Source organism: Hemiscyllium ocellatum, chromosome 29 (genome assembly GCF_020745735.1).
Source record: "Hemiscyllium ocellatum isolate sHemOce1 chromosome 29, sHemOce1.pat.X.cur, whole genome shotgun sequence".
Taxonomy (NCBI): domain Eukaryota; kingdom Metazoa; phylum Chordata; class Chondrichthyes; order Orectolobiformes; family Hemiscylliidae; genus Hemiscyllium; species Hemiscyllium ocellatum.
In genome coordinates, this window is record NC_083429.1 from 29,433,894 (window position 1) to 29,448,355 (window position 14,462).

General features: G+C 40.0%; 1 protein-coding gene across 4 annotated transcripts in view; it reads left to right on the forward strand.

The window, feature by feature from the left end:
* Positions 1-1,023: 1,023 nt before the first annotated feature.
* Positions 1,024-14,462, forward strand: part of opcml (opioid binding protein/cell adhesion molecule-like) — a 1,024,953-nt gene continuing 1,011,514 nt past the window's right edge. For 2 of the 4 annotated variants that reach the window (XM_060847054.1, XM_060847056.1), the window contains exon 1: positions 1,024-1,663. In XM_060847054.1, coding sequence (XP_060703037.1) covers positions 1,449-1,663 — 215 coding nt within the window. In that variant the 5' untranslated portion in view covers positions 1,024-1,448. The remainder of the gene's footprint in view (positions 1,664-14,462) is intronic. The other 2 variants (XM_060847055.1, XM_060847057.1) reach the window with 2 other exon arrangements.

Consider the following 14,462-nt stretch of genomic DNA (forward strand, 5'->3'; position numbering starts at 1 on the left):
GCATTAAAATATGTTATCTGTGCAAATCTTGACAACACCGAGTCTTAATGATTCCACAACTTACACAGCAATTTGTTGACATGTCTGGCATGAAGCAGTGGTTAGCGGAAGACAGACTGAAATTATTGCTGGTCATAAAAATATCTGCAACTCCATTGGGAGTTCGGGGTGGGTGGTGAATGGTCGTGATGCTGTTTATCAGTTCTCTCGAATCCAGGCATGTCTGTTGTCCAGCAGCAACCAAATAAAGGTTGGGGGATGGGGGGTTGAGTTATGCTTTTTTTCAAAACTGAAATTCAACTATCCAACATTAGATCTCATCAAACTGTTGCCTGCTTGTATTCGTGGGTAATGCTGTTCTTTATCACGAACTGAATAGCTGCTGTAGCGGTGAAGTCAGTGCCACTGTGTGGCTGAACTCGGTTAACAATGTCTTGTGACAAACTTTAGCTGCTGTCCAGAGCGCTGGCTGATTAAAACAAACGAACAACGTGAATATGTCCAGTAGCAGTGCAACTGATTGACGAGAGAAAAAAAGAGGTCACAATCCTCTTGCTGACGATGCAAGGGTTAAATGCCATCGCGCGAACCACAGGGCCATAACAATATAACAGACTGCTGAGGTTTGCAAAGGGTTACATTTCCCAGCTGGAATTGACATGCACCGCAACTCTATCAGACGAGGTCGAAAGTGCTGGGATAGTATTGCTAAATGCAGGATTCATCTTTTAATCGCCACCGGTTCCGTACTGAATGATGTTAATGGATGGATCTGTATTGCCATGCTTAACTATATGATTATCTTTTGGATGGTGGTGTTTTGAACATGAATGTAAGGGTTAAATGAGGAGAGCTGGAGGCAAAAGGGGTGAGCTGCTGTCCAGTTGCAGTGTAACTCCGCGATGTTGGTCACTGGGGGAGGCGGATACTGGACGGTGACGATTCTGAAGAGGGGAAGGACCGTTTGTTCATACAGAACTCCAGCTCCAGCCGCCTTGGAAAGCACTGGCTTTCAACTGATTCTTGTTGTCATCTCTCTCTCTCTCTCTCCTTCTCCCCCCGTGACAGAAGCTTGCACAATCATTTTTTTTCTATTTCAGAGAGGGAGGGAGGGTGAAGTACTCGGACTGAGAGTTGCGTTTTTACATTTACATTGCCTTTGCTGAAGAGAAGCATCGACTTTTTATTCCTCTCTGTGAACTGAACCGGGCACATTTCCACTCTGGACAGTTTGGATACAGAATATTTTTTCTCTCTCTCTACGAATTGGGACATCTTTTTGTATTTGGATTTGATCTAGCCTTTTTTTTGGAGTTTTTGCCTGCACCAGATTGCTGGACCGTCAGCCCCCCCCCCCCCCCCCAATCTATCTCTCCCTCCCTCTCTCTCTCTCTACATTTTTTTGTGTGTTTGTGTGGCGAAGGCTCGATTGGGGTGTCGAACGTGTCATGCGGCTGTGTGTGGTCCTGTGTCCGGCCAGGGGGGGCTTCGGCCCTGACACACGGCAGTTGCCGGGCTCTTGTCCGGCCAGGTGGCTGATGTTGCTGGCGCTCAGGTTACTTTTCCTTGTGCCCGCAGGAGAGCCGGTCGGCCGCAGCGAAAGCAACTTCCCCAAAGCCATGGACAACGTGACGGTGAGGCAGGGAGAAAACGCCGTGCTCAGGTAGGCTAACCCCAGCTCTCTGTTTCAACCTGTTCAACAAATAGAGATTGCAATGATTTTGTTTTAGCCATAACTGCTTGTTTGTTATAACATGCATTTAAAAAGTTGGGCACAATTCTCACTGTCCGCATTACATTGATATTTTCTGTCGTTGCATTGCAATGCTATCATTGTTTATTCCTAATTAATCTCCAAACATTGTCTCCTTAACGCATTCCGGAGCCTGAAATGTTCTCTCTGCACAGATATTGTATGTCTCTTGGTTTGTTGCTCAGTAGTTGGATTGCTATTTGAGTAGATAAAGTCATTTTCTAGCAGTCTGGGGAACCCAGCTTACTTGCTCTTGATGCAGCTTTAGTGATCTGCCCGGGAGATTGACTTCGGTGTGTGGTTGCTTTATCGGGGGAGCGCACCTCCAGTACCAGCCGCTTCCCGAGGAGGGTTGACGAATTGTGTCATGTCCCCGGCGATGTCAGTTTTTAAGGGTCCCACCCGGTGATTGTTGAGAACCCCTTGCTTCAGTTCTCCAGAATCCAGGCACGTGCACAGCCCTGGAATCTCCCCGTGGCCGGAATGATTCATTCATTTACACTCTGCTCATATTCCTTGGACACTGTCCAAGGTGTTGGCTCCCGGTTTATTTGTAACTGCCTTAGTGGTTGGGGGGGAGGAGGGTGGGTGGCTGGGTTTGTCTAAACTGACTGTGAAGGGGGCTGGTGGGGGCGGAGTTAGAAGCCGTACCATCCAGGGCCAGTTGTTCAATGTCACTTCCATGTGCTGTGTGAAGGAATCGGGAACAGGCTGAAAGAATAGACGGTTTTGAGTGGAAAAGAGAGTGCGTTGTGATGCATTCATATGTTTGTTTGTTTTATTTTTAGACTTGCAGTGTATTCCTTCTGTGTAGGTTTAATTGTATTGTATGCTCAGCTCAGTCTCTCAGATTGTTATCAATGTGTAATTATTGTTTGTATGGTATATTAGATATGAGAGGATCAATCTCACCACTGAAGTCTGTTTTTTAGGGGAAAGAAGGGTTGCTTTTCCCGTTTTGACAAATTAGTAAAGTTAAAGCATTTTTGTGGCCAGTAAACCCATCTCTGGAAGAAGACTAACATTGGATTTGTTTGCATACATTGCTGGCAGTGTTGTAGCCTTGGCTGTCCCCGTGCTTTAGTGCTGGTGATTTTTATTAATGCAATTCTTCTTGGCAGATAGCCATTTCGACAGAGAGGCACCCTTCTGATCAAAGGACATCTGAATAAAATATTACTATTTTTGTTTTGTATATTGTGCTGTCCGTGGTAGTGCAGGCCACTATTGTTGTCTATGACAGGAATCTTTAAATAATAGGGACTGTCTTCACATTTTTGTTGTGACGGTTGAGGAAAAAGGTAAAGCTTCATTTTTTTTACTAGTTCAGTTTCATATTTGGTTTCCTATATTCAGGAAAAAGACTATTAACTGTAAGAAGTTTGTGACATATTTCCATCGCACAGAATTCGTAATGTGATTAACACCTTATAATAATTGCTTCCAATATTTGTGACTACTATTTATTGATTCAGTGTGTTTGAAGATGCTTGACTGATATTGTGTCAGCATAAAAGGTATTCACTTTTTTAAAAAAAACTTGCAAATAACAAATGATTATTCTTTGTCTGATGCATTAATGGGTGTACAGAGAGTAAGATCCAATGGTTGGTAACTCTGAATGTACTCCTTTTATTTCAGAGGATACTACTTCTGTTGAGAATAACTCCATTACCATTACATCTGTGACACTCTTCACCACCACATGTAGGCAGGAAATGGCTTCTGTTTCACTCAGTTTACTTCAATCATCTTCCGATGGTACCAAATTATGTCATAAGAAAATACATTTATTCTTTCAAAGACTATTTCAGTCCTGTATTGACAACTCCAGCAGTGTTAATTTTATGTGCATAAGAATGCAAATTACTCTCCACACTTTTAATTGACGTAAGGTCATATAATGAATTCTAAGCCTTTGAAGGAAAATATGGTGTTGCGGGAGACCAGTGCATTTCATGTGCTATATACACAGTGACAGTTTCCAGTTGAGAAATTGTAATAAACATATCTATACATGTGCTAGTGTTGGACTGGTTTTTATGATCTAATCTGTGCAGCTCAATCATCCCCATCTAAGTTATTGACTAGAAACAGAAAGGATAATTCAAGTCTTCAATGTTTCACAATTTCATTAGATAACTATTGTGACCACCAGATCCCAAAACTAAGCTCAGCAAAGAATTGCCTTTCTTTATGCCTTCAGATAGTCATTTTTTTCCATTATTAAATATCAGTTGGAATATTCAGCATAAAACATCGGTTTAAGCTACAGGAGAATTGGACTGAAATGGAATTACGTTATGAAATGGTGTAGATGTTTGATCAACAGGGGAACATAAACGTGGTTTGTGAAGGCGCTTTCTTTTGAACAAGAGATGACTGGCCTGGTTACACTGCTGGACGGCTAACAGATGTGTGGAAACTGAGATGGAGAGCAGTTGGGCTGTAGGTTCTTGATTGATGCGAACTGAGATCCTTCCATGCAATGTTGTTTAATTTTATATGAGGAGGTTTGCTCCTCTTGCAACGTCGAGAAAGTTTTATGGTAAATGACAATCAAATCGCTTTTTTTGTCACCAGAAGTAGAGATTTAAAACTGTCCTCTAGGCATCTTAAGATTTTACTTTCTAAAGTTTATTACTTTGTTTTGATCAAAGTTAAACATGTTCTCTGTTCCCTTTCTAATCCCATTCGTCAGCTGGTCACAACAGATTTAAAGTTGAATCAGGTTGGCGAAATGGCCAATTATTTGCTCTTGGACAGTGTGGAATTCAAGAACAAGTTAGCCAGGTTTCATTAACCTACAATTAAGAAATGGTTTATTATCATAAACCAAATTTAAAAAAGATGCAAAGTTAATTGCCAGATTGGATAATGCGCATATACTATACCTTATACACCCCCTCTGCCCCCTCCCGCCAAGAGAAAAAGCAAAAACAGAAAACTTTGTAGATGTTAACTGTGAGGTACTTTGGCCAAATTATAAATGACTCAAGCGTAAACACTGAATCACAGTTTCCCAAATGCTGGTCTGATTCCAAAGTCATTCTGCATGCACAAGTTCTTGACATTAGGGTGTCTTCTGCAAGTTGAATTCCCTTTGCTTCAGGTAATGAGGTACATTCCAAGAAAATCCTCTTTACAAACTATTACTGGGTGGTTAAAATGACTTTTGGTAGGTTTTCAGCTCATATAGGTTGCTGAAAGGTATTGCAAGGAAAAAAAATGAGTTAAAGATTGGTTACTGTTCTGGCAGGTCAAATTTCCTGTGAGTTTAAAAAAAAGTGCAACTTTTTTATCTCACTCAAACTGGAACCACTGAGAGGTTGTGGGATCTCTGTTTGGAAGTTCTCCAGGTTACAAGATTCATTCAAGCTCATTGGTCTTTATTGTTGTTTGTCCAGTACCTTTTCTTAACAAAGCATCTTCTTTAAACGTTTAAGTTAGACTCAGGTGATTTTTTAAAAAAAGATCATGTCTCTTTACAGCAACTTCAAGAAATTCATCTCCCAATTTGGAATCTGTAAGTATTCCCAATCACTAATTTCAAGATTACCCTTTCCAATATCTCTCTTTAGTTACACAAAACTGTGGAATTCTACTCATTGACAACATTGTATCATACAATTTGCACCAGTGTAGTGTTAAAGTTGATGTTAACTGAATCATAGTTGTCCATTTTGATTGGGCTTATTGTTTGAATTGTTAGGTGAGGGCTTATTTCTCAGTTAAAGATCTTGCATATGTTCTTGAACAAACTACATTGTGAGGAAATGTAAATACATTTTTCCTATGCAGTTTGCTAAAATTATTCCATGTGTTGGCCTATCACAAAGCAACATCACTGAGAAATTAACATAGAAACTGCACTGATCCTTCCTCTATCGAGGGACATAATTCAAAGACACTCTATGGATTTTTTTCTCTCTTCGGTTGCCTGGCAGAACTAGGGCCAACATGCCCTACTTATTTTGCTGGAGTAAAATTGTTACTTGTACCTGTAATGCAAATTTATATTTTTGCTTTTACAAAATTAAAAATGGCATGGTTTGTATTGTACTGAAGCTGCTGTTAGTCTGCAGTTTGCATGAAAACCTCAGATGAATTGGACCTTGAAGAAGCTTTAACCGTGATATCATGAAATACGGTAAACTGTAAATAATTAACTGATGTAATTTAACACAGAGAAGTTTAAGGAGATATATTTTGGGAGGAAGAACAAGACAGGCAAGACTACAAGTCTAAAGGACCTTCAAGAATAGACAAATATGAGAGTATACATGCACGAATTGCTGATGATGACTGGTCAGGTGGAGAAACTGGAGAAAGGCATGCAGACTTCAAAGCAATAGCGCCTGGAATCCAGGATGGGTCAATACAAAATTTGAATCAGTCTCAAATGGGGCATTATATATTCAGAAGGACTTGGAGGCCTTAGGTAGAGTACAGAAAGTATTGACAAAAATAGTTCTAAGCAGGAGAGACTTCAATTGTTTAGGTAGATTGGAGAAACTGGGACTGTTCTTTGAAAAGAGAACTTTAGAAGGAGATTTGTTCAAAGGAAATTTGGTGCAGCAGTATAATATTATCAGGGGTTTGAACAATGTAGTTAGAGAGAAACTGTTCTTATTGGCAGAAGGTTCAAGAACCAGACCATACCAATTTAAGGTAGTTGCCTCAAAGAACTACGTGACATTAGATTGAACTTGGGGACACAGTGAGTGGTTATGAATTAATCCCTGCGAGTCTGGTAAAAGACAATACAATCACAGCTTTCAAAACAGAGTTGGATAAGTACCAGAAGAGTGGAGAAGTGCAGGCCTTTGGAGAAAGGGTACAGAATGAGGCTGGTCGAGTTGGTATTGTAGAAGTCTAGCATGAATGCATTGGCTGAATGGCTTCCTTCTATGCTGCCACCAGTCTCCTATTTTCTGATTACAATGCTGTTGTTTAACATGATGTGAGTAAAGTGTCCATTCAAATGAGTGTTGCAAGGTTAGCCATGTCACCAGAGATGTGATCAGTAAGCTGATGATGCACTGAAGGTCATCGAGAGTGTGGTGCTGGAAAAACACAGCAGGCCAGGCAGCATCTGAGGAGCAGGAGAATCGACGTTTCAGGCTAAAGCCCTTCATCAAAGTCCTTTTGCTCAAAATGTCAATTCTCCTGTCCCTTGGATGCTGCTTGGCCTACTGTGCTTTTCCAGCATCACACTCTTGACTCTAATCTCCCGCATCTGCAGTCCTCGCTTTCTCCTAGATGCACTGAAGGTGCTGAACAGATTTACACACGGCCTTCAATATGTGCTAGTCAGAGCCTCCAGAAAGCCCATTGTATACCGCTCTTCACACAACATCACATATTTATGTTGCTTGAAGCAACAAACTTTTTCAGACAGTCCAAGAAGGAAGAGGTGGAATCTGGTACAGACAAGGAAGCAGCACTGTTAGTCACTGTTTCAAGATTCACATCTGCAAGGGCGATCCCCATTCCCAATACCTCACCTCTTCCACAAACCAAAGCCAAATTTCCCTCAACACAGAGTTGTGCTACAAGCAACTATCCTTTCCCATCCTTCTCAACATCATTTCTTGTTTTATTACTGCCTATGTCACTTAACTGGAAGCAAATAAAACTTTTCCCTGCCTCTTGCTTGTCTGCAGCAAATAAAACTTGGCAACATGGGAAAGTAGAGAAACTATTAATATTTATTTGGCTGAGAAATGAAAAGGAAGTTTATTGTTCTAATGCTGTATTACAGATCAAAGTGTGGCTATTCATCATTGCCCTGTCTCTGCCTTACATTTTGGGTTGGCGCATCCTTGTAACTTCATAAAGTTGGCCTGCTCTGATCCAAATTTGACTGCTTCATCTTCCAGGTTTTGGAATCTGTAAGTAGCAGAATCTATCATCTGGACTTGAGGCAGCACCTGGGTTACTAAGTGCGAAATCTGATGCCCCATGCAGATGACCCCTCTTCCCATGGTTAAAGAAATCATCAGAAAGCAAGTGTGCATATAAAATTTTCTGCCAGCATGTTGTTCTTTCTTTACTGCTGTTCCAGAAACATCCGCTTTGTCAATATGCCCTAAGATTCAGCATCAGAATCCAGCTAAATACAGCTTGGAATCCACTGTGGCCTCCAATGTGAGGTCTCCACAGGTTGTTTCTTCCGCCACCATCAATTGTTGATGAGTTAAGTGTGTATCACCAGGTAAAAGCCATCTATAATTCTTTATTCCACTGAGAAGTGAGGTACTTGAGAGCTGGTATCTGGTCCTGTACAAAATTCCCTCTCGTCATATGGCTGCAAAGCAACCTATACATTCCCACCCAGGCTGGAGGCATATTGAGAGCTGAAAATGTATTGCTGGAAAAGCACAGCAGGTCAGGCAGCATTCAAAGAACAGGAGAATCGACGTTTCGGGCATAAGCTCTTCTTCAGGAATTTTTCTCCTGCTCTTTGGATGCTGCCTGACCTGCTGCGCTTTTCCAGCAACACATTTTCAGCTCTGATCTCTAGCATCTGCAGTCCTCACTTTCTCCCGGAGGCATATTGACACCATAACGTTATCATAGGGCTGAGCTACTTCATGTAAGTCTCCTGTGCACTACATGAGAAACATGAGATGGTACTTTAGTCCTGTGACAATGCATCCTTAAGAGAATGACCTCCTCTGAAGGATCACTATCAACATCCCTCCAAACCAACACTTGAAGCACCTGTGGGAGATTGAGGACATGAATTTATAATGTCAGGGTGAGAACATTCTTAGCATTCATAATGCACGTAAGAATATTTCAGTCTCTGTTAACATCAAATCATTATGACTGAGTGTCACATATCATGTGACAATCCAGTATTTAACTCCAATATCAAGTGGACTGGGAGACATCTATCTCTGATAGTGAAGCACAGTGAAATTCTGGTTATGTTTAGTAAGGCCACCTTTGCAGTGTAAGATGATTGAAGGTCATTTGCAATTCTCTGCGGAATCGATGTGTTCTGTGCTCCTCTCCTGCCTAATGGGAAACGAGAAACATTATGAGGAAGAATAAAGGATGGAGATCATTTAATGAGAATGATATTGTGAGGACCCATGACATTGTTTAATATGTAAATGTCAGAGACGGACAGACAGATTGGGGAAGTGTATGGACAGAAGTCATTGGCTATGTCTACTGAGTATGTTGAGAAGTGATGTGTTGATGCTAGCTTGAGAATATAGGATATGGAGGTTGGTGTAAATCACACATCAGGATTAATTTGGATGTCCTATTATACTCACCTTTCCTGACCTGATTTGGTCATTAAATCATTTCCAGCATTGAATCCAGGCATGTGGTGCTACACTGCTATTTCTGGCCTCTGCAACTTTCAGCCATGTCTTCATGGTTTCAGCAGTTGATTTCTACTACCCATCAATAGGAAACACTATGCCCTTCTCGCTCTTTCCAGACCTAGTATCATATTCAGTGTAGTTTCAGTAAAGCCAGCCACTCTAAGATTACACATTCCATTCTGTCACTTTCTTGTCTTTCGCTTTGAACTCCAAAATCCTTTGGATAAATGTCTCCAATGTGCCTTTGGATAGCGAAGTTGAAATCAACTTTACATGGAACTATCAATTGTGGGAAAATGTTAAGAGTAAAACTGCGGTCAACGAGGATGAGATGTAAAAAAAAATCACACATACTTAATCTTTTATCTGTGTGATGTACTAAATAAAGAGAATCTTAAACCAAATCAAGTCAGACAGTTCATTTAGTTACCATTCATCGTTCCCTGAGATTGAACAACAGTCTCTATTGTCTGTAAGTAAGCTAAACAGCATGTATACACTGTAGGTGGCACAAGTTGTTGATATGTTCAGAGCAACGACAGGAGAGCATTCTATAGACCTTGTTAAATAGCACAGAAACAAACCACAGGGGTATGGCCCTTAGATTTGAGAATGGCATTATGCTAAAATAGTCCATTAGTGTCCACAGCAAACACATATAACAACACATGTAATAACACAGAGAAATTGTGATAAAATGTGTGGTTGACTATTTTACTGGTAAAAGCTGGAAAATGTTTGACATCTGTGAAAAGGGCATAATGGCCTGTCATTATGGTGGACTTTGAAAAATTATCACATCACAGGCACTACAATAAAATTGTCGCTATTTTCTGCAGCAATTTTTTTGTTTGTATTTGTTCTTTGCTGCAAAATTAACGTCAAACACAAAATAATATATCGTTTTTGTTCTTTAATCTTTTTGATTAATGTATAGTCTTTTTATATTTTTTGCTTCAGAATTCATACATAGAAATTTTTAGGACATTACATGGACGACTGCTGCAGATAATATGTACTTGTGTTAACTGCTGACAGGAAGCAGATAAAATGAGAACATTTTCCATGTATTTCACTTAAGTGGCTTAGTCTGTAGGCAGGCCTGGTTATTTTACTGCCCACAGGACTAATACTATTCATGTGTGAAAATCAAAAAAAAATCACATATGTGAAATAACACTAATAGCCAGCAGCAGCTTATAATCTTCCAGAATTCATTAAATGATGTACATAAGGCTGTATTCTGTTGAAATACGTACTACTTAGCAAAATGAATAACATGAGCCAAAAGTCTAAGATTTATTTTGTTTTCATGTGATATTCATGTCTATTTGTATTATTGAATTTGTTTAGCATTGTTGGCATCACCACACTGCAAAATGGAAAGCAAAGAGAAAATAGGACTAATTAACATAAATTTGGTTAGATCTTCTAAGAAGCCACTCACCAATCCGGTGCACCATAAACATCAATCATCTGCTGTCACCTGGGTTAGACATCTTCTAATCAACCTGTTCAGAGATGTTATTGCTGAAAATGTGTTGCTGGTTAAAGCACAGCAGGTCAGGCAGCATCCAAGGAACAGGAAATTCGATGTTTCGGGCCAGAGCCCTTCATCAGGAAAGGCTCTGGCCCGAAACGTCAAATTTCCTGTTCCTTGGATGCTGCCTGACCTGCTGTGCTTTAACCAGCAACACATTTTCAGCTCTGATCTCCAGCATCTGCAGACCTTACTTTTTACTCAGAGATGTTATTGCTCAACTTTGGAGAAGGTAGGACTTGAATATGCATCTTGTGGCTCAGAGGTAGGGATGCTACCGCTGTGGCACAGGCATGCAAAATTAGGTCAATTTGCACACCCATCAGTTACTCAGGGCTGCTTTACTGGAGGTGCTATCAGAAGGCCTTTACAGGGTAAAGAATTCATTGTAATTTTCACAAGGAAGCTAAGAGAAAATTACTTCTGAAGCCTTGACTTTTAAGGTCTGAAGGAAATTCAATGGCTAGAGATCTGTAGATAGGCAGGTGTTTAGTGCATTCAACTCACAAGACCGAGAAAGATAAGTTTGAATAATATTCACATGAACATTAGCACTACACTATATTAAGTGCACTGATAAATTGGCTACATTTTCATTTATTTTCATTAACTTACAGGATGTGGACATTACTAGCTGCGCTAGTATTTATTGCCCATTTTTCATTGCAATTGAAAAGGTAGTTGTGAACTGCCTTCTTGAACTGCTGCGGTCCATTTGCTGTTCCTTTTTCCTGAGTTAATGTCAGGTGGTCTGTCGATTTTATCCTTTTTTTCTGTTTTTAACACCTGATACATTTCAGAAGGTAGCTGAATCAACCACATTGCTGTGGTCTGGTGTCGCATTTAGGTCAAACCAGGGATGGACAGTAGTTTCCATCTCTAAAGGACCAGATGGATTTTGACAAAAGATAACCTTGGTTTCATGCTCACCATAAAATTCTTAATTGAGATTTCTACTGTATTGAAATTTAACTTTCTGGTGTCAGAAAATATTGCCTGCATCTCTGGAATAATAGTCCAGATTAGAGTGGTGCTGAAAAAACACAGCAGGTCAGGCAGCATCCAAGCAGCAGGAAAATCGACTTTTTGGGCAAAAGCCCTTCATCAGGAATGAAGGCCGGGGGCCTCCAGGGTGAAGAGATAAATGGGAAGGGAGTGGGGCTGAGGAGAAGGTAGCCAAGAGTACAATAGGAGAATGGAGGTGGGAATGAAGGTGATAGGTCAGAGAGGAGGCTGGAGTGGATTAGTGGGAAGGAAGATTGGCAGGTAGGACAGGTCATGAGGATGGTGCTGAGCTGGAAGGTTGGAACTGGGGTACAGTGGGGGTGGGGAAATGAGAAAACTGGTGAAGTACACATTGATGCCCTGGGGTTGAAGTGTTCCAAGGTGGAAGATGAGATGTTCTTCCTCTAGGTGTTGGGTGGTGAGAGAGTGGCAGTGGAGTAGGCAGTCAGGCAACAGTAGAACTAAGCCATTACCTACCCTTCACTTCCCATTCAACTGGTAATGACAAGAAGCAACAATGGTCAGAAAAAGAATCAAAATAGCGATGAATGGATGAGCGGAGTGCACATTTGACTCCCACTCATTTTGGAAATTCAGCAGTTTTAGTCACACAGCTGTGACTTGGTAAAGATTAAGTTGAATCTTCACAGGGCTTTGCAGAGAAAGCAGAAGGGTAGCATTTGTGGTTGTGAGGGCAGGTGCCTGAAAGTCCAAAGAGAAAAGAAACATAATCAGAGATTTTAAAAGAAAAATTAAATGTAGGAATGGAGTGTGCACTTACTTTTAGGGAAAAGAGAAAATCAGAAAGGAACAAAATTTGCAGCCTATCAACAGAGCCCATAGAGATAAGATGACAAGAAATCACAATTGAAATACACCAGTTTCCTACCAATGATTATTACAATATTACTAATTCTTTTAAATGCAAATATTTCAGAATGACACAAGCTAATTAGCAGAGCAGAACAATTTAGGCACATATGACAGTACATTGAAACTGTATAATAGCTTATATCTTATTTTAATTTCACAGAGAATGTTTTTGCTTTACATCAACAGAAGAGGAAAATTGTGCTCTTCACAGTTTATTCACAATTTGTTCCCCTTTCTGATAATGGTTTGATAGGTGGACATCTTCCAGAGTTGTACCAGCCACATGAGAGCTGCCTGATAACACTTGATTTTACTTTGTTTTTTGCTGTTTTACATCCCACTTCCAAAACTTCAACTCGAGCAACACAGGCACAGCCAAGGCATATGATAATCAGGCCCATGCAAAATATAGCAATGCCCCAAAATCGTTCTATCAATTATTTTCAAATTTCCCCTGATAATAAATAGGATTGAAAAGCGGGATAGATAGTATCACACTTATGTGTTATGTACTATTAATGTAATTTTTATGCTTTCTCTTTTCTTTTTGATATCCAGTACCCATTGTTTCTCTGATTCTTGGATTGATATGGTAAGCATTGTTCCAAAGTTGTGAAATATACATTACACAAATCCTTCCAAATTGTGGTGCAAGGTAATTATGAATCAAGTGGAGAGGAACTATATATTTTGCAGGGGATTCTTGGAATATTTTAAAGCTCAAGTTAGGCTATCCAATATTATGTTGCTTTAAAGATTCACAACATTAGATTTGTCCAATAGATTACAGTAAGTGTTCCTGCATGATCTCTAATATGAACATTCCTTCTTGTTGAATTCCTTGATTGTTGGCAGGTTTGATCCCCAGCAGTGGAACATCCGCCTCGGGAAGGGCAAGGAGGCTGGTCCTGAATTCACCCCAGCCAGGAAAGCAATCCTACATTTTGCTGTTGGCATGTCAGCTGTTCAACCAACTGGAGCCTATTCTGGAGCTATGTTGGTCAAGGCTCCAATTTTCTTCCCAACACATAGCTGACCAACGTGGCAGCATCATAAATGCACTTTCCATTGCCATCATGTCCTGGAGTCGGATTTGAATTTAGTGCTTCTGACTCAGAGGCAACCACTACACCACAAGTCATCCCAATGAACTTTTACAATTGAACTCCTTCCATTTGGATTGACAGTTGTTTTCTTAGTCATATTTGGTATTTTCATAGATTTCATCAAAGCAAGAATTTAGTTTGAGTTTGAGTTTGAATGGCACTCAAGCAGATTTATATAAGTATGCTGACCATTATAAATGGTTTTTAAATCAACTTGAACATGGACCTCCTAGGTCAAGGAAGGGACATTACCTTGTACCACAAGAGCCCATGCTGACCATTGTATGCAAAGGTTTAAAAAATAACATACACAGGCCGGGAATTTGGGTGCAAGAGCATTATTAACACTAATTTTGAAGACACTTGTTTGCTCTGATGGTCCACCATCTCTACCCAAACTGTTATTTTTTTCTGTAAACTAGTCGTTATATGCCACAACAATAATGAATGCGATCCAAAGAACTAACACGTATCAGAAATCTTAACATAAACATTTTCTAATCAGTCACCTTTGAGACATTCGAGCAATTGACAGTCTGTAACATTTTGAATTACTTTTCTTTTATGAAATACATATTTAACAATTTTCCAAATGTGAAATGAGTTATTGTAATCAAGTTCGAAAATTTATTCGAACTAACTTCAATTCTTTTGCCGATTGTTTTTTTTAATACAAAGGAACTAAGATCCTATTTGTGCTACAAATCTAATCCAATTTGTTACATTTGTGTTCAAAGATTTATGAAAACACCAGGTGTACTATGTATGCTGTGCAGTTATTACATTTTTGTGTCATCTTCAAATTTGGAGATTAAGAAACTACATGTCATATCTTCCGG